Below are 19,941 nucleotides of genomic sequence, written 5' to 3'. Positions count from 1 at the left end.
GGGGCAGTCGCTATTAACTGTGAAGTGAGCAGCAGAGGGCAGTTTTGGCCCGGGGGGCTGTGTTAGTCTTTGGTGGCCCCTGGAGAGGTGTCTTTCCGTGAACTCTGGAGTCTTTCTTCCCTATACGGGCTTCTGTTGTCTCAGCGCTCTGTTTGCCCGTTCTCCCGTTTCCTTGCCTTGGTTTCTCTTGGTTTCTCTGCATACGCCCAGGACGTGCCAGTCTAGGTGGCAAAGATGTCCTCGACCGTCTTCCTGCCTGAGGCTCCCTACAACACTGTAACTAAAAAGCTGGTCGACATCTCGGTGAAGGGATGTCCCAAACCACCTGGGTGGCAGAGGTAGAAGTACGTTCCCTTCACCTGCAGCCCCCTCACTGGGCTGCAAGTCGGAGAGGGCGCCTCTTCCCTCCCTGGCCTGCGGAGCCGCTGCACGAGCTGGCAGAGCCTCGCCTGGCAGCATGTGCGTGAAGAGAAAGAACCTTTTTCACTGGGGTATGGGGAGGGGAATGGAAAGGAGCGGGTCGAGAGGCAGTGGTCGCGGAAGGGATCAGTCGCCTTTTTAGCACAGACTCTAGTTGAGAGGAGAGAGAGAGACTGTAGGCAGCACTGACAAGAGTGGAGGGTCTGCAGGCGAGATGTGGGTTCCCTCTTCAGCTCTTGAATAGTCGCAAGCTTCCAATGGAATTGGCTACGTGCTGCAGGCCCGTGTCCGAGGTGCCGCTGCGGTGAGGTTCTCGGTGTCCATGGTGCCATTGTGATGAGGCTCGCTACATTCCAGGCACGAGGAGGGAGCCTGTCAGAGCAAGCGTGGAAGCCACGGAGGGCAGTTTGTCATCCTCAGTTCTTCTTTCAAACGCTTAACGCTTGACTGGGATACGAGAGCTGCAGGCTGGGAGAGGTACCCGGGTGAGCTCTGTGAGAAAGGGAACATGAGTGGAACCAAAGAGCGCAAGTCTTCTCACGAGCAGCAGCGACTGGATGGCAGAGGGAAGCGCAAAGTCTCTGTCGTGGACGAAAAATCAAAGGGCTTTTCTTCAAATTTTGGGGAGGGGGAAGAGAAGGATGAATTTGAACAACCCACAATGTCCTTTGAGTGGTACCTCAACTATGACCAGCCCCAGAAAAAGAAAAGGAAAGTGCTCAAGCCCTCTGTGTCAGCTGGGGAGAAAGACCAAGGGCACAGCAAACCGGACGGCTGCAGAGCCAGTGCCACCAGCTCAAGCCCAAGCCAGAAAAGTCCAAGCCGCAAGCGAACCAATGAGACAGAGGCAGAGAAGGAACTACCAGAGTCTCGTGAACCAAAGCGGGTAAGGTTTTGAAGGATCCGAAAAGGAAGAAAGGAGGTGGCATCAGCTGTTCTCGGGCCTCTGGCACCTGGGGCTTGTTAGTTTTCCCCTTGGAAGTGCTGGGCTTGGTTCTGCACCAGGGTGTGCTTGGGGTGTCTCATTGGTACTAGGTCTGTGACTCTTGGTTCCTGCCGGGAGCCACCGTGTGTTTCGTATGCTCTATGCCGCAGGCATTGCTTTGTGCTGTTGGAGCGGAGCTCTGCTGGAAAAGTGGGTGAAGAGAGAGAGGGGAGTAAAGAAATGCAATAGGCAAACCCCTCTTTATTAAAAAATGGGGGGGGGGGTGTGGGGGGGTGGTGTGTATTTAAAAGAGAACACCTTCAGCTCAGTCCTCGTAGGAGAGCATATTGGGCGTGATCTACTTTTAAGCATGCAGAATACCTTGAGATGTGGGTCAGCTTCGAATCCAACCTAATGTGCAGTGCAGCTCCACCCGCCAGCGAGGTTCCCCTGTCCCTCCTCCCAAGTATCGATGCGTCTCTAAAATGGACCTTTCAAAAATCTCTGTCAGCACTACAATTTTCTTAACGAAATCCGTTGGCCTCCAGAAGTGGGGGACAAGTGGGAGATCTGGTGTTAACAGTGCAGCTGATTCTAGAAGACAGAACGGTAGGGGTCGGACAGACCTTCTTGGGTGAAAGCTTGAAAAATGAGCATTATTTCTGTACAAATTCATAGCCACATGAGTGCCAGGGTTTTGTATATAAACAGGGACTGATGTGCAAAACCTTTAGTGCCTCATCTTTTTACTCAAGTCTGGAACACTTTGCTCTTCAAAACAGTGTTTTTCCACTCTCGGCAGCATTTTAAAACCCTGCTTTGCCATTCGTTCTAGCAAGTGCCTCCTATCAAAGTTTTAGGTTTCCCTCAGCTCGTGAGATTCCCCTCTCCTCTGCCACTGTGGATGGCTCTTAGTGGAGGGAGCGGAGCGATTCCGATCCCAAATTTTGGCTTCTTTGTATTCACAGCCTGGACAGAGCCACAGTAACGTGGCAGAAGGGCAGCCTCCCCGTGAGGCTACGTTGTGGCGCAAGCTGAGGAGCGTTGAGGGGCTTATTCGACATAGCAAACAAAATGCAGTTCAGTGCTGTTTGTATGCTGGCAGGATGCAACGTTCTGCTGTATTGTTGGCTTACGTGCACGGACATCCTCTCCTTCCAGATACTTTTAGATGTGCCACCACCGTTACCAGACAACCCGCTGGCCCTGCTCCCGGCCCGTTACCGCCCTGTTCCTTGCATCAAGTCCACTGCCCGCTCCCAGGCAAAAGGGAAAGGTATGCTGGGCAGGAAAATAGGTTTGAGCGGGGCTGCAGCCATTGTTTGTGGGAGAGAGTGGGAGCAGATGCCGGCTGGGTTCAAGCCCTTCTGTTGGGGTCTGGTGTCCTGCGTCTGATGCCCAGAGCCTAGGTTTCAGAGGAAGGGGGCTGCTCTCCCACATGCTCTAGCAGAAATGAGGAAGATCCTTTGCTGACCCTTCCTGAGGCTTGGGCTTTGGACGTGCCCTTTCTGAACTAGGTGGCAGGTCTTTTAGAGAAGACTTCGCCCTTTAGGTCGCTTCTGGGTGACTCCAATTGGTGTCTGCTGTGCCATTCAGCAGGGTGGGCTCTTCTTTTCTCCGCTCTCTTCTTACTCCAAGTCTTTCACTTTACAGCAGTGTCGTCACCAGCTGAAGAGAGTGAAGAAGGTTTTAAAGGCTGCCGGGTGTATTCAAGGATGCCCGTGTATTCGGGTTCCAAGGCTACCTCCTTGCCCGAGATGCTGTCTCTGTATCAGCAATGCGTCAGAGTGCTCAGTAACAACATGGACTGCAAGTACCTTTCCTCATCTGTCTTAAAGTCCTGAGCCGTGCCTGGCGTCTTGGTAGCTTGTTTGTATACCTCTCCGCAGCATCTGGCTTGGAGCATGTGAAGAGTTGCCCCTTGTTGCAAGGCAAGCTAGCTAGTAGGGGACAGATCCCACTGAAAGCTCAGGTGCTGCGGGACTCAGCACCCAGCATGCTTTCAGGGAGTGCTAAAGCGCTGGAAATAGTGTGAGACAGAGTCTTGCGCACGCACCTCTTGACTTGGAGGTACTGGTGCCCGACGGCTCCCTAGAGCTACGGCACCTACGGTTCCTTCCTCCTTGCCCTCCTATTGCGTGGCGTCACGCAGCACTGCAGGTTTTTCCACCGCGTTTCAAGGCGTCAAGCCCTTTCCTCGGCAAGCAAGAAGCAGGATCGATACTGTGTGCATCTTGCTTTGCTCTAGCAATCCACGAAGCGAGTGGCGTCCCTTTCTCAGCTCTGAGGCCAGTATTGGAGAGATGCACCCCAGAGCAGCTGTGTCGCATGGAGGAATGTAATCATGTGGGTGCCTTGGCCTGGGGAAGGGAGGGTGAGGTGTGGAAGTGATGTTCTGTCCTCACTTGCAACAGCAGAATGGTAAAGACCAACGCTCTTTATAGCAAGGGGTGGCTTTTGCTAGTCTCGAGTTCCTGCATTTGCCATCGGCCGATCTCTTGCTGCAAGTTGGCCCCTAAGCCGTCTTGCCCTCTGTGCTATTCCAGTGGCACTGGCACTAGCTGGTGCCGAGGGAGAGAGGGGAGTGAAGGTGTCAGGAGGGATCCCAGCTTACGTGTGCCTTTGCTTCAGTTCCTCACTGAGGATACGGACCAACTGTGGCGCAATCACTGTCTCCGAGACTTCAAGAATGAGAAGCCAGAAGAGGCTGAGTCCTGGCGGGAGGCGTACTTTCGGCTTCGCGATGCACGCGAGCAGCGGCTGCTCGTGTTAGTAGGGAAGATCAGCTCGGCTTATGCCAACAAACCCAGAGGTAAAGTAGGGCTGAATGACCAGAGCGGGGTCTGGGAATGCTGCCTAGGGGATATCTTTGGGGCGAGGGGGGTGGAAGGTCTTTTGAATGCCTGGTTGAAATCTAGTCCAATTTAGGAGATGCCTAGCTCTCTGTTCTTTCTGTGGCGGCCTTTGCTTAGTGGCTTAGCAGGCTCTTGATTTCATCCATAGCGGTGTCGATGCGGACTAGACAGGGCAGAAAACCGGGGGGAGGGAGGCGGCGGGGGGGGGGGGCATTCCTCCTCTTTTGGTGAACCTAATGAGAGCTACCGACCCGATCAGTCTGGTTTCTCACGGCCCATGTTGTGACTGCAAGAGGTTCGGAGCTTAGGGACGAGGCTATCACCAGAGCCTGGGAATGGGTGGACTGGGGAGAGGTGGCTGGAGCTTGCTGTAATAAGGCAAGCACTGAGGAGCCTCCTTTATATATAGTAGGTTGGGTCCAAGCAACGTTTCCCTCTGGCCAACTACAGGCAGAGTGACCAAGGTGGCACTTATGGACTGTGCAGCGAAGCCCGCTTGGAACGTACACAGGAGACGAGAGCGGTTGGGAACTGGAGGACCTCCTCTTCCAAAGACCAAGTGAGCGTCTCTCTTTTCCTGGGAGCCCCTGCCAGCTTCCCGCTGAAGCTCTGCATCTGGCAGGAAAGGATACCGTGCGTCTGGGAGGTGTTTGTGCGGTGAAACTTGTAACTGTAATAGGCTCTTTCTTGCTGGGACGTATGGAGATCCTGGGCACCGCTGGCTCCGTGCGATATCAGCCGTGCTGCTGCGAACAGGTGTGGCTCGTGTCTGAAGAATCGCACCAGACCACAGGGATTCCCTTACTGCAGCGTCTGTCCCACCTCTGTTTCAGTACAAAACCAGTCCCGTACGTACCTAGCCAAAGCCGCGCTCCTGTGAGCGAGGAGCACTCGTGCGACGGGCCCAGCACCAGCAGCGCCCATTCTGTCTCTATCCCATCTTCAGCTAGAACCCGCTCCTCTAGTGGCGCCAGGAAACGACAAGGGAAGAGTAAGTACCAACTGCGGAACGTCCCTGTGGTCTCCTCGAGCTCCTCCTTTACAAACACATGAACCCGCTGCTTCTGCTGTGAGAGAAATGCAGGCTATGCAGGAGGGTTAACGTTGGTGGCCTCTCTTCTCTCCTCTCCCTAAGGAGAGCGTGAGAAAGACTGCCCAAACTTCTTGCAGAAGAAAAAGCATAGGGAAACAGCCGATTCGCCTGTCTGCTCGGCGCTGACTGTGTCAGCCTGTCCTAACGGTCCTAGTGAGGCAGAAACCCTGCCTTTTCCCTCCTGCTGTCCTTTGGTGCCTGTCCAGCCGTTTGGAACAAGGAAATTGTAGTGCAGCTCCCCTGGGAGGGAAGCAGGGAGAGTTTAAGCAGAGATCTGCGTTCCTGCAGTGCAGAAAGCAGAGTGGGCTCTCCTTGGTCTGTGACCTGAAAATACGACGAGCCACGATCAGAGAGCACACGCTTAGGCCCGCCTTGCGTCTCTTCTGCCAGGGCCGCGGCTTTGAATTGCTCTCTGCTCTCCTAGTCTGTGACTGCTGCTTTACCGCGTGGGGTTCTTGTTTGCTTTGTTTTGTTGGTTTGTTTTTTTTTCCCTTCTCTTTCTCTGTCGCAGACCTTTCACCCGTGACGGCAAAAACGAACAAAGATTTTCAGAAGAGCTTCTCTCGGAGATGAGTTTGCAGTGCAGATCTGGGACTTTCTCTCTCATGGGCGACTGGGAGTGAAGAGGGAGAAAGTACCCCACCCCCCTCAACAGCCCTTCTCGTTGAACTCTTTGGAGGCTGCCGCTGCTGGGAGAGGATTCGATCTGCACAAGACGACGGCACAGTGTTTTCTCTTTACTCTGGTCCCTTTCTCAGGTTCAAGCCCCCCTCTTTTCCCCCGCCCTTAACATCCTGTTTCGGGCGCTGTCATTGGAAGATGGAGCGACTATTTGCTATTTGACCTCTTAATAAATGATAGAATTGTTTTAATTGATATTAAACTGCTCCTCTATCCCGCCTGTATTATTTACGTCGCTCCCAGTAGTCTCCCTCCTCCCAGTCCAGTACAAGGACCGGCCTCTCTGTGGCTCGAGCTGGCAGGAACCCATCTGTCTGAGGGGAGACACTGGGTGTCACTGGAGTCACTCCCCATGATCTGGTACCTGCTGGGCTCCAAGTCCCACCCGGACTCTCTGGGGCGGGTAGGACCGGCGGCCCATTTGCTCGTCAGTCCTTTGGCAAGCACGTCGAGTCCCGAGGCTTTGCTCTCTACCCATGTATGTTAATGAAACCTTAGCTCTTGACCTTTCCTCTGCTGTTACTATACGTCTTGCACAGGTGCTTACGTTGCTGTGCAGGGGTGCCAAGAGGCCTTGGGGACTTGTGCTCTGCTGCTGTGGTCTTCTGCTGGCTACTGGGAATAAAACTAGGAGGGGGTTGGGGAGAAATTTTACTGCGCACCAAGTCAGGTTTTAACTTTTCTTTTTTTTTTTTTTCCTTTCCCCTTGAAGAGAGAGAGGGGACTTTGCCTCTCAAATTGCAGACAGCTTTTAAATGTCGATGGAGGCATCGGCTTGTCTCTTGTAGTGGAAAGAAGGAATGATTTTGTCGTGTTCTCTGTGTGGAACTGGGAAGGATTTCTTTCCAGTTTGGAAGCCGTTTCCCCTGTATCTTTTGCCCTGACCCCCTCTTTGGAAAAAAAAAAGCAAGGATTTTAGTCTTTGAACCTGAAGCCGCTTGACTGGGGTTGGAGGGAAGCGAATAACGGAACGCGGTTTGTTTCTAGTGCGTGCACACTTCATAGCCGGCGTTCAAAACGCTCGGTTGTACTTGGGGTGTGAGGAACTGGAGCTCTGGAAGGAGCAGGTGTGCGACGTGAGCCTGCAGACCCAGGGGTTGGTGGGAGTGTGAGGAGGTGCCCTGGAGCAGAGGTCCTCTGGGCAGGTTGGGGAGCCCGAGTGCTGCACGAGGCCTGTGGTTTCCGGTGGCCTCGCTGAGGCCGCAGCAGAGAGCGGGGAGCCGGCCACAACGGGGCAGTCGCTATTAACTGTGAAGTGAGCAGCAGAGGGCAGTTTTGGCCCGGGGGGCTGTGTTAGTCTTTGGTGGCCCCTGGAGAGGTGTCTTTCCGTGAACTCTGGAGTCTTTCTTCCCTATACGGGCTTCTGTTGTCTCAGCGCTCTGTTTGCCCGTTCTCCCGTTTCCTTGCCTTGGTTTCTCTTGGTTTCTCTGCATACGCCCAGGACGTGCCAGTCTAGGTGGCAAAGATGTCCTCGACCGTCTTCCTGCCTGAGGCTCCCTACAACACTGTAACTAAAAAGCTGGTCGACATCTCGGTGAAGGGATGTCCCAAACCACCTGGGTGGCAGAGGTAGAAGTACGTTCCCTTCACCTGCAGCCCCCTCACTGGGCTGCAAGTCGGAGAGGGCGCCTCTTCCCTCCCTGGCCTGCGGAGCCGCTGCACGAGCTGGCAGAGCCTCGCCTGGCAGCATGTGCGTGAAGAGAAAGAACCTTTTTCACTGGGGTATGGGGAGGGGAATGGAAAGGAGCGGGTCGAGAGGCAGTGGTCGCGGAAGGGATCAGTCGCCTTTTTAGCACAGACTCTAGTTGAGAGGAGAGAGAGAGACTGTAGGCAGCACTGACAAGAGTGGAGGGTCTGCAGGCGAGATGTGGGTTCCCTCTTCAGCTCTTGAATAGTCGCAAGCTTCCAATGGAATTGGCTACGTGCTGCAGGCCCGTGTCCGAGGTGCCGCTGCGGTGAGGTTCTCGGTGTCCATGGTGCCATTGTGATGAGGCTCGCTACATTCCAGGCACGAGGAGGGAGCCTGTCAGAGCAAGCGTGGAAGCCACGGAGGGCAGTTTGTCATCCTCAGTTCTTCTTTCAAACGCTTAACGCTTGACTGGGATACGAGAGCTGCAGGCTGGGAGAGGTACCCGGGTGAGCTCTGTGAGAAAGGGAACATGAGTGGAACCAAAGAGCGCAAGTCTTCTCACGAGCAGCAGCGACTGGATGGCAGAGGGAAGCGCAAAGTCTCTGTCGTGGACGAAAAATCAAAGGGCTTTTCTTCAAATTTTGGGGAGGGGGAAGAGAAGGATGAATTTGAACAACCCACAATGTCCTTTGAGTGGTACCTCAACTATGACCAGCCCCAGAAAAAGAAAAGGAAAGTGCTCAAGCCCTCTGTGTCAGCTGGGGAGAAAGACCAAGGGCACAGCAAACCGGACGGCTGCAGAGCCAGTGCCACCAGCTCAAGCCCAAGCCAGAAAAGTCCAAGCCGCAAGCGAACCAATGAGACAGAGGCAGAGAAGGAACTACCAGAGTCTCGTGAACCAAAGCGGGTAAGGTTTTGAAGGATCCGAAAAGGAAGAAAGGAGGTGGCATCAGCTGTTCTCGGGCCTCTGGCACCTGGGGCTTGTTAGTTTTCCCCTTGGAAGTGCTGGGCTTGGTTCTGCACCAGGGTGTGCTTGGGGTGTCTCATTGGTACTAGGTCTGTGACTCTTGGTTCCTGCCGGGAGCCACCGTGTGTTTCGTATGCTCTATGCCGCAGGCATTGCTTTGTGCTGTTGGAGCGGAGCTCTGCTGGAAAAGTGGGTGAAGAGAGAGAGGGGAGTAAAGAAATGCAATAGGCAAACCCCTCTTTATTAAAAAATGGGGGGGGGGGTGTGGGGGGGTGGTGTGTATTTAAAAGAGAACACCTTCAGCTCAGTCCTCGTAGGAGAGCATATTGGGCGTGATCTACTTTTAAGCATGCAGAATACCTTGAGATGTGGGTCAGCTTCGAATCCAGCCTAATGTGCAGTGCAGCTCCACCCGCCAGCGAGGTTCCCCTGTCCCTCCTCCCAAGTATCGATGCGTCTCTAAAATGGACCTTTCAAAAATCTCTGTCAGCACTACAATTTTCTTAACGAAATCCGTTGGCCTCCAGAAGTGGGGGACAAGTGGGAGATCTGGTGTTAACAGTGCAGCTGATTCTAGAAGACAGAACGGTAGGGGTCGGACAGACCTTCTTGGGTGAAAGCTTGAAAAATGAGCATTATTTCTGTACAAATTCATAGCCACATGAGTGCCAGGGTTTTGTATATAAACAGGGACTGATGTGCAAAACCTTTAGTGCCTCATCTTTTTACTCAAGTCTGGAACACTTTGCTCTTCAAAACAGTGTTTTTCCACTCTCGGCAGCATTTTAAAACCCTGCTTTGCCATTCGTTCTAGCAAGTGCCTCCTATCAAAGTTTTAGGTTTCCCTCAGCTCGTGAGATTCCCCTCTCCTCTGCCACTGTGGATGGCTCTTAGTGGAGGGAGCGGAGCGATTCCGATCCCAAATTTTGGCTTCTTTGTATTCACAGCCTGGACAGAGCCACAGTAACGTGGCAGAAGGGCAGCCTCCCCGTGAGGCTACGTTGTGGCGCAAGCTGAGGAGCGTTGAGGGGCTTATTCGACATAGCAAACAAAATGCAGTTCAGTGCTGTTTGTATGCTGGCAGGATGCAACGTTCTGCTGTATTGTTGGCTTACGTGCACGGACATCCTCTCCTTCCAGATACTTTTAGATGTGCCACCACCGTTACCAGACAACCCGCTGGCCCTGCTCCCGGCCCGTTACCGCCCTGTTCCTTGCATCAAGTCCACTGCCCGCTCCCAGGCAAAAGGGAAAGGTATGCTGGGCAGGAAAATAGGTTTGAGCGGGGCTGCAGCCATTGTTTGTGGGAGAGAGTGGGAGCAGATGCCGGCTGGGTTCAAGCCCTTCTGTTGGGGTCTGGTGTCCTGCGTCTGATGCCCAGAGCCTAGGTTTCAGAGGAAGGGGGCTGCTCTCCCACATGCTCTAGCAGAAATGAGGAAGATCCTTTGCTGACCCTTCCTGAGGCTTGGGCTTTGGACTTGCCCTTTCTGAACTAGGTGGCAGGTCTTTTAGAGAAGACTTCGCCCTTTAGGTCGCTTCTGGGTGACTCCAATTGGTGTCTGCTGTGCCATTCAGCAGGGTGGGCTCTTCTTTTCTCCGCTCTCTTCTTACTCCAAGTCTTTCACTTTACAGCAGTGTCGTCACCAGCTGAAGAGAGTGAAGAAGGTTTTAAAGGCTGCCGGGTGTATTCAAGGATGCCCGTGTATTCGGGTTCCAAGGCTACCTCCTTGCCCGAGATGCTGTCTCTGTATCAGCAATGCGTCAGAGTGCTCAGTAACAACATGGACTGCAAGTACCTTTCCTCATCTGTCTTAAAGTCCTGAGCCGTGCCTGGCGTCTTGGTAGCTTGTTTGTATACCTCTCCGCAGCATCTGGCTTGGAGCATGTGAAGAGTTGCCCCTTGTTGCAAGGCAAGCTAGCTAGTAGGGGACAGATCCCACTGAAAGCTCAGGTGCTGCGGGACTCAGCACCCAGCATGCTTTCAGGGAGTGCTAAAGCGCTGGAAATAGTGTGAGACAGAGTCTTGCGCACGCACCTCTTGACTTGGAGGTACTGGTGCCCGACGGCTCCCTAGAGCTACGGCACCTACGGTTCCTTCCTCCTTGCCCTCCTATTGCGTGGCGTCACGCAGCACTGCAGGTTTTTCCACCGCGTTTCAAGGCGTCAAGCCCTTTCCTCGGCAAGCAAGAAGCAGGATCGATACTGTGTGCATCTTGCTTTGCTCTAGCAATCCACGAAGCGAGTGGCGTCCCTTTCTCAGCTCTGAGGCCAGTATTGGAGAGATGCACCCCAGAGCAGCTGTGTCGCATGGAGGAATGTAATCATGTGGGTGCCTTGGCCTGGGGAAGGGAGGGTGAGGTGTGGAAGTGATGTTCTGTCCTCACTTGCAACAGCAGAATGGTAAAGACCAACGCTCTTTATAGCAAGGGGTGGCTTTTGCTAGTCTCGAGTTCCTGCATTTGCCATCGGCCGATCTCTTGCTGCAAGTTGGCCCCTAAGCCGTCTTGCCCTCTGTGCTATTCCAGTGGCACTGGCACTAGCTGGTGCCGAGGGAGAGAGGGGAGTGAAGGTGTCAGGAGGGATCCCAGCTTACGTGTGCCTTTGCTTCAGTTCCTCACTGAGGATACGGACCAACTGTGGCGCAATCACTGTCTCCGAGACTTCAAGAATGAGAAGCCAGAAGAGGCTGAGTCCTGGCGGGAGGCGTACTTTCGGCTTCGCGATGCACGCGAGCAGCGGCTGCTCGTGTTAGTAGGGAAGATCAGCTCGGCTTATGCCAACAAACCCAGAGGTAAAGTAGGGCTGAATGACCAGAGCGGGGTCTGGGAATGCTGCCTAGGGGATATCTTTGGGGCGAGGGGGGTGGAAGGTCTTTTGAATGCCTGGTTGAAATCTAGTCCAATTTAGGAGATGCCTAGCTCTCTGTTCTTTCTGTGGCGGCCTTTGCTTAGTGGCTTAGCAGGCTCTTGATTTCATCCATAGCGGTGTCGATGCGGACTAGACAGGGCAGAAAACCGGGGGGAGGGAGGCGGCGGGGGGGGGGGGCATTCCTCCTCTTTTGGTGAACCTAATGAGAGCTACCGACCCGATCAGTCTGGTTTCTCACGGCCCATGTTGTGACTGCAAGAGGTTCGGAGCTTAGGGACGAGGCTATCACCAGAGCCTGGGAATGGGTGGACTGGGGAGAGGTGGCTGGAGCTTGCTGTAATAAGGCAAGCACTGAGGAGCCTCCTTTATATATAGTAGGTTGGGTCCAAGCAACGTTTCCCTCTGGCCAACTACAGGCAGAGTGACCAAGGTGGCACTTATGGACTGTGCAGCGAAGCCCGCTTGGAACGTACACAGGAGACGAGAGCGGTTGGGAACTGGAGGACCTCCTCTTCCAAAGACCAAGTGAGCGTCTCTCTTTTCCTGGGAGCCCCTGCCAGCTTCCCGCTGAAGCTCTGCATCTGGCAGGAAAGGATACCGTGCGTCTGGGAGGTGTTTGTGCGGTGAAACTTGTAACTGTAATAGGCTCTTTCTTGCTGGGACGTATGGAGATCCTGGGCACCGCTGGCTCCGTGCGATATCAGCCGTGCTGCTGCGAACAGGTGTGGCTCGTGTCTGAAGAATCGCACCAGACCACAGGGATTCCCTTACTGCAGCGTCTGTCCCACCTCTGTTTCAGTACAAAACCAGTCCCGTACGTACCTAGCCAAAGCCGCGCTCCTGTGAGCGAGGAGCACTCGTGCGACGGGCCCAGCACCAGCAGCGCCCATTCTGTCTCTATCCCATCTTCAGCTAGAACCCGCTCCTCTAGTGGCGCCAGGAAACGACAAGGGAAGAGTAAGTACCAACTGCGGAACGTCCCTGTGGTCTCCTCGAGCTCCTCCTTTACAAACACATGAACCCGCTGCTTCTGCTGTGAGAGAAATGCAGGCTATGCAGGAGGGTTAACGTTGGTGGCCTCTCTTCTCTCCTCTCCCTAAGGAGAGCGTGAGAAAGACTGCCCAAACTTCTTGCAGAAGAAAAAGCATAGGGAAACAGCCGATTCGCCTGTCTGCTCGGCGCTGACTGTGTCAGCCTGTCCTAACGGTCCTAGTGAGGCAGAAACCCTGCCTTTTCCCTCCTGCTGTCCTTTGGTGCCTGTCCAGCCGTTTGGAACAAGGAAATTGTAGTGCAGCTCCCCTGGGAGGGAAGCAGGGAGAGTTTAAGCAGAGATCTGCGTTCCTGCAGTGCAGAAAGCAGAGTGGGCTCTCCTTGGTCTGTGACCTGAAAATACGACGAGCCACGATCAGAGAGCACACGCTTAGGCCCGCCTTGCGTCTCTTCTGCCAGGGCCGCGGCTTTGAATTGCTCTCTGCTCTCCTAGTCTGTGACTGCTGCTTTACCGCGTGGGGTTCTTGTTTGCTTTGTTTTGTTGGTTTGTTTTTTTTTCCCTTCTCTTTCTCTGTCGCAGACCTTTCACCCGTGACGGCAAAAACGAACAAAGATTTTCAGAAGAGCTTCTCTCGGAGATGAGTTTGCAGTGCAGATCTGGGACTTTCTCTCTCATGGGCGACTGGGAGTGAAGAGGGAGAAAGTACCCCACCCCCCTCAACAGCCCTTCTCGTTGAACTCTTTGGAGGCTGCCGCTGCTGGGAGAGGATTCGATCTGCACAAGACGACGGCACAGTGTTTTCTCTTTACTCTGGTCCCTTTCTCAGGTTCAAGCCCCCCTCTTTTCCCCCGCCCTTAACATCCTGTTTCGGGCGCTGTCATTGGAAGATGGAGCGACTATTTGCTATTTGACCTCTTAATAAATGATAGAATTGTTTTAATTGATATTAAACTGCTCCTCTATCCCGCCTGTATTATTTACGTCGCTCCCAGTAGTCTCCCTCCTCCCAGTCCAGTACAAGGACCGGCCTCTCTGTGGCTCGAGCTGGCAGGAACCCATCTGTCTGAGGGGAGACACTGGGTGTCACTGGAGTCACTCCCCATGATCTGGTACCTGCTGGGCTCCAAGTCCCACCCGGACTCTCTGGGGCGGGTAGGACCGGCGGCCCATTTGCTCGTCAGTCCTTTGGCAAGCACGTCGAGTCCCGAGGCTTTGCTCTCTACCCATGTATGTTAATGAAACCTTAGCTCTTGACCTTTCCTCTGCTGTTACTATACGTCTTGCACAGGTGCTTACGTTGCTGTGCAGGGGTGCCAAGAGGCCTTGGGGACTTGTGCTCTGCTGCTGTGGTCTTCTGCTGGCTACTGGGAATAAAACTAGGAGGGGGTTGGGGAGAAATTTTACTGCGCACCAAGTCAGGTTTTAACTTTTCTTTTTTTTTTTTTTCCTTTCCCCTTGAAGAGAGAGAGGGGACTTTGCCTCTCAAATTGCAGACAGCTTTTAAATGTCGATGGAGGCATCGGCTTGTCTCTTGTAGTGGAAAGAAGGAATGATTTTGTCGTGTTCTCTGTGTGGAACTGGGAAGGATTTCTTTCCAGTTTGGAAGCCGTTTCCCCTGTATCTTTTGCCCTGACCCCCTCTTTGGAAAAAAAAAAGCAAGGATTTTAGTCTTTGAACCTGAAGCCGCTTGACTGGGGTTGGAGGGAAGCGAATAACGGAACGCGGTTTGTTTCTAGTGCGTGCACACTTCATAGCCGGCGTTCAAAACGCTCGGTTGTACTTGGGGTGTGAGGAACTGGAGCTCTGGAAGGAGCAGGTGTGCGACGTGAGCCTGCAGACCCAGGGGTTGGTGGGAGTGTGAGGAGGTGCCCTGGAGCAGAGCTCCTCTGGGCAGGTTGGGGAGCCCGAGTGCTGCACGAGGCCTGTGTTTTCCGGTGGCCTCGCTGAGGCCGCAGCAGAGAGCGGGGAGCCGGCCACAACGGGGCAGTCGCTATTAACTGTGAAGTGAGCAGCAGAGGGCAGTTTTGGCCCGGGGGGCTGTGTTAGTCTTTGGTGGCCCCTGGAGAGGTGTCTTTCCGTGAACTCTGGAGTCTTTCTTCCCTATACGGGCTTCTGTTGTCTCAGCGCTCTGTTTGCCCGTTCTCCCGTTTCCTTGCCTTGGTTTCTCTTGGTTTCTCTGCATACGCCCAGGACGTGCCAGTCTAGGTGGCAAAGATGTCCTCGACCGTCTTCCTGCCTGAGGCTCCCTACAACACTGTAACTAAAAAGCTGGTCGACATCTCGGTGAAGGGATGTCCCAAACCACCTGGGTGGCAGAGGTAGAAGTACGTTCCCTTCACCTGCAGCCCCCTCACTGGGCTGCAAGTCGGAGAGGGCGCCTCTTCCCTCCCTGGCCTGCGGAGCCGCTGCACGAGCTGGCAGAGCCTCGCCTGGCAGCATGTGCGTGAAGAGAAAGAACCTTTTTCACTGGGGTATGGGGAGGGGAATGGAAAGGAGCGGGTCGAGAGGCAGTGGTCGCGGAAGGGATCAGTCGCCTTTTTAGCACAGACTCTAGTTGAGAGGAGAGAGAGAGACTGTAGGCAGCACTGACAAGAGTGGAGGGTCTGCAGGCGAGATGTGGGTTCCCTCTTCAGCTCTTGAATAGTCGCAAGCTTCCAATGGAATTGGCTACGTGCTGCAGGCCCGTGTCCGAGGTGCCGCTGCGGTGAGGTTCTCGGTGTCCATGGTGCCATTGTGATGAGGCTCGCTACATTCCAGGCACGAGGAGGGAGCCTGTCAGAGCAAGCGTGGAAGCCACGGAGGGCAGTTTGTCATCCTCAGTTCTTCTTTCAAACGCTTAACGCTTGACTGGGATACGAGAGCTGCAGGCTGGGAGAGGTACCCGGGTGAGCTCTGTGAGAAAGGGAACATGAGTGGAACCAAAGAGCGCAAGTCTTCTCACGAGCAGCAGCGACTGGATGGCAGAGGGAAGCGCAAAGTCTCTGTCGTGGACGAAAAATCAAAGGGCTTTTCTTCAAATTTTGGGGAGGGGGAAGAGAAGGATGAATTTGAACAACCCACAATGTCCTTTGAGTGGTACCTCAACTATGACCAGCCCCAGAAAAAGAAAAGGAAAGTGCTCAAGCCCTCTGTGTCAGCTGGGGAGAAAGACCAAGGGCACAGCAAACCGGACGGCTGCAGAGCCAGTGCCACCAGCTCAAGCCCAAGCCAGAAAAGTCCAAGCCGCAAGCGAACCAATGAGACAGAGGCAGAGAAGGAACTACCAGAGTCTCGTGAACCAAAGCGGGTAAGGTTTTGAAGGATCCGAAAAGGAAGAAAGGAGGTGGCATCAGCTGTTCTCGGGCCTCTGGCACCTGGGGCTTGTTAGTTTTCCCCTTGGAAGTGCTGGGCTTGGTTCTGCACCAGGGTGTGCTTGGGGTGTCTCATTGGTACTAGGTCTGTGACTCTTGGTTCCTGCCGGGAGCCACCGTGTGTTTCGTATGCTCTATGCCGCAGGCATTGCTTTGTGCTGTTGGAGCGGAGCTCTGCTGGAAAAGTGGGTGAAGAGAGAGAGGGGAGTAAAGAAATGCAATAGGCAAACCCCTCTTTATTAAAAAATGGGGGGGGGGTGTGGGGGGGTGGTGTGTATTTAAAAGAGAACACCTTCAGCTCAGTCCTCGTAGGAGAGCATATTGGGCGTGATCTACTTTTAAGCATGCAGAATACCTTGAGATGTGGGTCAGCTTCGAATCCAGCCTAATGTGCAGTGCAGCTCCACCCGCCAGCGAGGTTCCCCTGTCCCTCCTCCCAAGTATCGATGCGTCTCTAAAATGGACCTTTCAAAAATCTCTGTCAGCACTACAATTTTCTTAACGAAATCCGTTGGCCTCCAGAAGTGGGGGACAAGTGGGAGATCTGGTGTTAACAGTGCAGCTGATTCTAGAAGACAGAACGGTAGGGGTCGGACAGACCTTCTTGGGTGAAAGCTTGAAAAATGAGCATTATTTCTGTACAAATTCATAGCCACATGAGTGCCAGGGTTTTGTATATAAACAGGGACTGATGTGCAAAACCTTTAGTGCCTCATCTTTTTACTCAAGTCTGGAACACTTTGCTCTTCAAAACAGTGTTTTTCCACTCTCGGCAGCATTTTAAAACCCTGCTTTGCCATTCGTTCTAGCAAGTGCCTCCTATCAAAGTTTTAGGTTTCCCTCAGCTCGTGAGATTCCCCTCTCCTCTGCCACTGTGGATGGCTCTTAGTGGAGGGAGCGGAGCGATTCCGATCCCAAATTTTGGCTTCTTTGTATTCACAGCCTGGACAGAGCCACAGTAACGTGGCAGAAGGGCAGCCTCCCCGTGAGGCTACGTTGTGGCGCAAGCTGAGGAGCGTTGAGGGTCTTATTCGACATAGCAAACAAAATGCAGTTCAGTGCTGTTTGTATGCTGGCAGGATGCAACGTTCTGCTGTATTGTTGGCTTACGTGCACGGACATCCTCTCCTTCCAGATACTTTTAGATGTGCCACCACCGTTACCAGACAACCCGCTGGCCCTGCTCCCGGCCCGTTACCGCCCTGTTCCTTGCATCAAGTCCACTGCCCGCTCCCAGGCAAAAGGGAAAGGTATGCTGGGCAGGAAAATAGGTTTGAGCGGGGCTGCAGCCATTGTTTGTGGGAGAGAGTGGGAGCAGATGCCGGCTGGGTTCAAGCCCTTCTGTTGGGGTCTGGTGTCCTGCGTCTGATGCCCAGAGCCTAGGTTTCAGAGGAAGGGGGCTGCTCTCCCACATGCTCTAGCAGAAATGAGGAAGATCCTTTGCTGACCCTTCCTGAGGCTTGGGCTTTGGACGTGCCCTTTCTGAACTAGGTGGCAGGTCTTTTAGAGAAGACTTCGCCCTTTAGGTCGCTTCTGGGTGACTCCAATTGGTGTCTGCTGTGCCATTCAGCAGGGTGGGCTCTTCTTTTCTCCGCTCTCTTCTTACTCCAAGTCTTTCACTTTACAGCAGTGTCGTCACCAGCTGAAGAGAGTGAAGAAGGTTTTAAAGGCTGCCGGGTGTATTCAAGGATGCCCGTGTATTCGGGTTCCAAGGCTACCTCCTTGCCCGAGATGCTGTCTCTGTATCAGCAATGCGTCAGAGTGCTCAGTAACAACATGGACTGCAAGTACCTTTCCTCATCTGTCTTAAAGTCCTGAGCCGTGCCTGGCGTCTTGGTAGCTTGTTTGTATACCTCTCCGCAGCATCTGGCTTGGAGCATGTGAAGAGTTGCCCCTTGTTGCAAGGCAAGCTAGCTAGTAGGGGACAGATCCCACTGAAAGCTCAGGTGCTGCGGGACTCAGCACCCAGCATGCTTTCAGGGAGTGCTAAAGCGCTGGAAATAGTGTGAGACAGAGTCTTGCGCACGCACCTCTTGACTTGGAGGTACTGGTGCCCGACGGCTCCCTAGAGCTACGGCACCTACGGTTCCTTCCTCCTTGCCCTCCTATTGCGTGGCGTCACGCAGCACTGCAGGTTTTTCCACCGCGTTTCAAGGCGTCAAGCCCTTTCCTCGGCAAGCAAGAAGCAGGATCGATACTGTGTGCATCTTGCTTTGCTCTAGCAATCCACGAAGCGAGTGGCGTCCCTTTCTCAGCTCTGAGGCCAGTATTGGAGAGATGCACCCCAGAGCAGCTGTGTCGCATGGAGGAATGTAATCATGTGGGTGCCTTGGCCTGGGGAAGGGAGGGTGAGGTGTGGAAGTGATGTTCTGTCCTCACTTGCAACAGCAGAATGGTAAAGACCAACGCTCTTTATAGCAAGGGGTGGCTTTTGCTAGTCTCGAGTTCCTGCATTTGCCATCGGCCGATCTCTTGCTGCAAGTTGGCCCCTAAGCCGTCTTGCCCTCTGTGCTATTCCAGTGGCACTGGCACTAGCTGGTGCCGAGGGAGAGAGGGGAGTGAAGGTGTCAGGAGGGATCCCAGCTTACGTGTGCCTTTGCTTCAGTTCCTCACTGAGGATACGGACCAACTGTGGCGCAATCACTGTCTCCGAGACTTCAAGAATGAGAAGCCAGAAGAGGCTGAGTCCTGGCGGGAGGCGTACTTTCGGCTTCGCGATGCACGCGAGCAGCGGCTGCTCGTGTTAGTAGGGAAGATCAGCTCGGCTTATGCCAACAAACCCAGAGGTAAAGTAGGGCTGAATGACCAGAGCGGGGTCTGGGAATGCTGCCTAGGGGATATCTTTGGGGCGAGGGGGGTGGAAGGTCTTTTGAATGCCTGGTTGAAATCTAGTCCAATTTAGGAGATGCCTAGCTCTCTGTTCTTTCTGTGGCGGCCTTTGCTTAGTGGCTTAGCAGGCTCTTGATTTCATCCATAGCGGTGTCGATGCGGACTAGACAGGGCAGAAAACCGGGGGGAGGGAGGCGGCGGGGGGGGGGGGCATTCCTCCTCTTTTGGTGAACCTAATGAGAGCTACCGACCCGATCAGTCTGGTTTCTCACGGCCCATGTTGTGACTGCAAGAGGTTCGGAGCTTAGGGACGAGGCTATCACCAGAGCCTGGGAATGGGTGGACTGGGGAGAGGTGGCTGGAGCTTGCTGTAATAAGGCAAGCACTGAGGAGCCTCCTTTATATATAGTAGGTTGGGTCCAAGCAACGTTTCCCTCTGGCCAACTACAGGCAGAGTGACCAAGGTGGCACTTATGGACTGTGCAGCGAAGCCCGCTTGGAACGTACACAGGAGACGAGAGCGGTTGGGAACTGGAGGACCTCCTCTTCCAAAGACCAAGTGAGCGTCTCTCTTTTCCTGGGAGCCCCTGCCAGCTTCCCGCTGAAGCTCTGCATCTGGCAGGAAAGGATACCGTGCGTCTGGGAGGTGTTTGTGCGGTGAAACTTGTAACTGTAATAGGCTCTTTCTTGCTGGGACGTATGGAGATCCTGGGCACCGCTGGCTCCGTGCGATATCAGCCGTGCTGCTGCGAACAGGTGTGGCTCGTGTCTGAAGAATCGCACCAGACCACAGGGATTCCCTTACTGCAGCGTCTGTCCCACCTCTGTTTCAGTACAAAACCAGTCCCGTACGTACCTAGCCAAAGCCGCGCTCCTGTGAGCGAGGAGCACTCGTGCGACGGGCCCAGCACCAGCAGCGCCCATTCTGTCTCTATCCCATCTTCAGCTAGAACCCGCTCCTCTAGTGGCGCCAGGAAACGACAAGGGAAGAGTAAGTACCAACTGCGGAACGTCCCTGTGGTCTCCTCGAGCTCCTCCTTTACAAACACATGAACCCGCTGCTTCTGCTGTGAGAGAAATGCAGGCTATGCAGGAGGGTTAACGTTGGTGGCCTCTCTTCTCTCCTCTCCCTAAGGAGAGCGTGAGAAAGACTGCCCAAACTTCTTGCAGAAGAAAAAGCATAGGGAAACAGCCGATTCGCCTGTCTGCTCGGCGCTGACTGTGTCAGCCTGTCCTAACGGTCCTAGTGAGGCAGAAACCCTGCCTTTTCCCTCCTGCTGTCCTTTGGTGCCTGTCCAGCCGTTTGGAACAAGGAAATTGTAGTGCAGCTCC

General features: G+C 54.0%; 1 protein-coding gene across 1 annotated transcript; it reads left to right on the top strand.

Moving 5' to 3' along the window:
• The first annotated feature begins 928 nt into the window (after positions 1 to 928).
• LOC147415262 (elongin-A-like) lies at positions 929 to 19,662 on the top strand. The gene is made up of 10 exons (XM_086468575.1): positions 929 to 1,306; positions 2,507 to 2,621; positions 2,999 to 3,154; positions 3,594 to 3,691; positions 3,977 to 4,157; positions 4,651 to 4,759; positions 5,034 to 5,191; positions 11,231 to 11,362; positions 18,435 to 18,566; positions 19,556 to 19,662. Exons 1-10 carry the CDS (start codon positions 929 to 931, stop codon positions 19,660 to 19,662), a joined length of 1,566 nt encoding a protein of 521 aa, XP_086324701.1.
• The last annotated feature ends 279 nt before the right edge of the window (positions 19,663 to 19,941 follow it).

This window comes from Leptosomus discolor, chromosome 7 (assembly GCF_034619465.1).
Source record: "Leptosomus discolor isolate bLepDis1 chromosome 7, bLepDis1.hap2, whole genome shotgun sequence".
NCBI classification, from domain to species: Eukaryota; Metazoa; Chordata; class Aves; order Leptosomiformes; family Leptosomidae; genus Leptosomus; species Leptosomus discolor.
Note: the sequence above shows the minus strand (reverse complement) of the source record. Positions and strands in the feature narration are given on the sequence as shown.

What these genes read in the sequence shown, in the direction of transcription:
- LOC147415262 (XM_086468575.1), top strand. Translation starts at nt 929, where the DNA reads ATGAGTGGAACCAAAGAGCGCAAGTCTTCTCACGAGCAGCAGCGACTG. An exon ending in CAGGAAACGACAAGGGAAGA is followed by an intron (nt 5,192 to 11,230) that starts GTAAGTACCAAC and finishes ACTGTCTCCGAG; the next exon opens with ACTTCAAGAATGAGAAGCCA. An exon ending in TTATGCCAACAAACCCAGAG is followed by an intron (nt 18,567 to 19,555) that starts GTAAAGTAGGGC and finishes TCCCATCTTCAG; the next exon opens with CTAGAACCCGCTCCTCTAGT.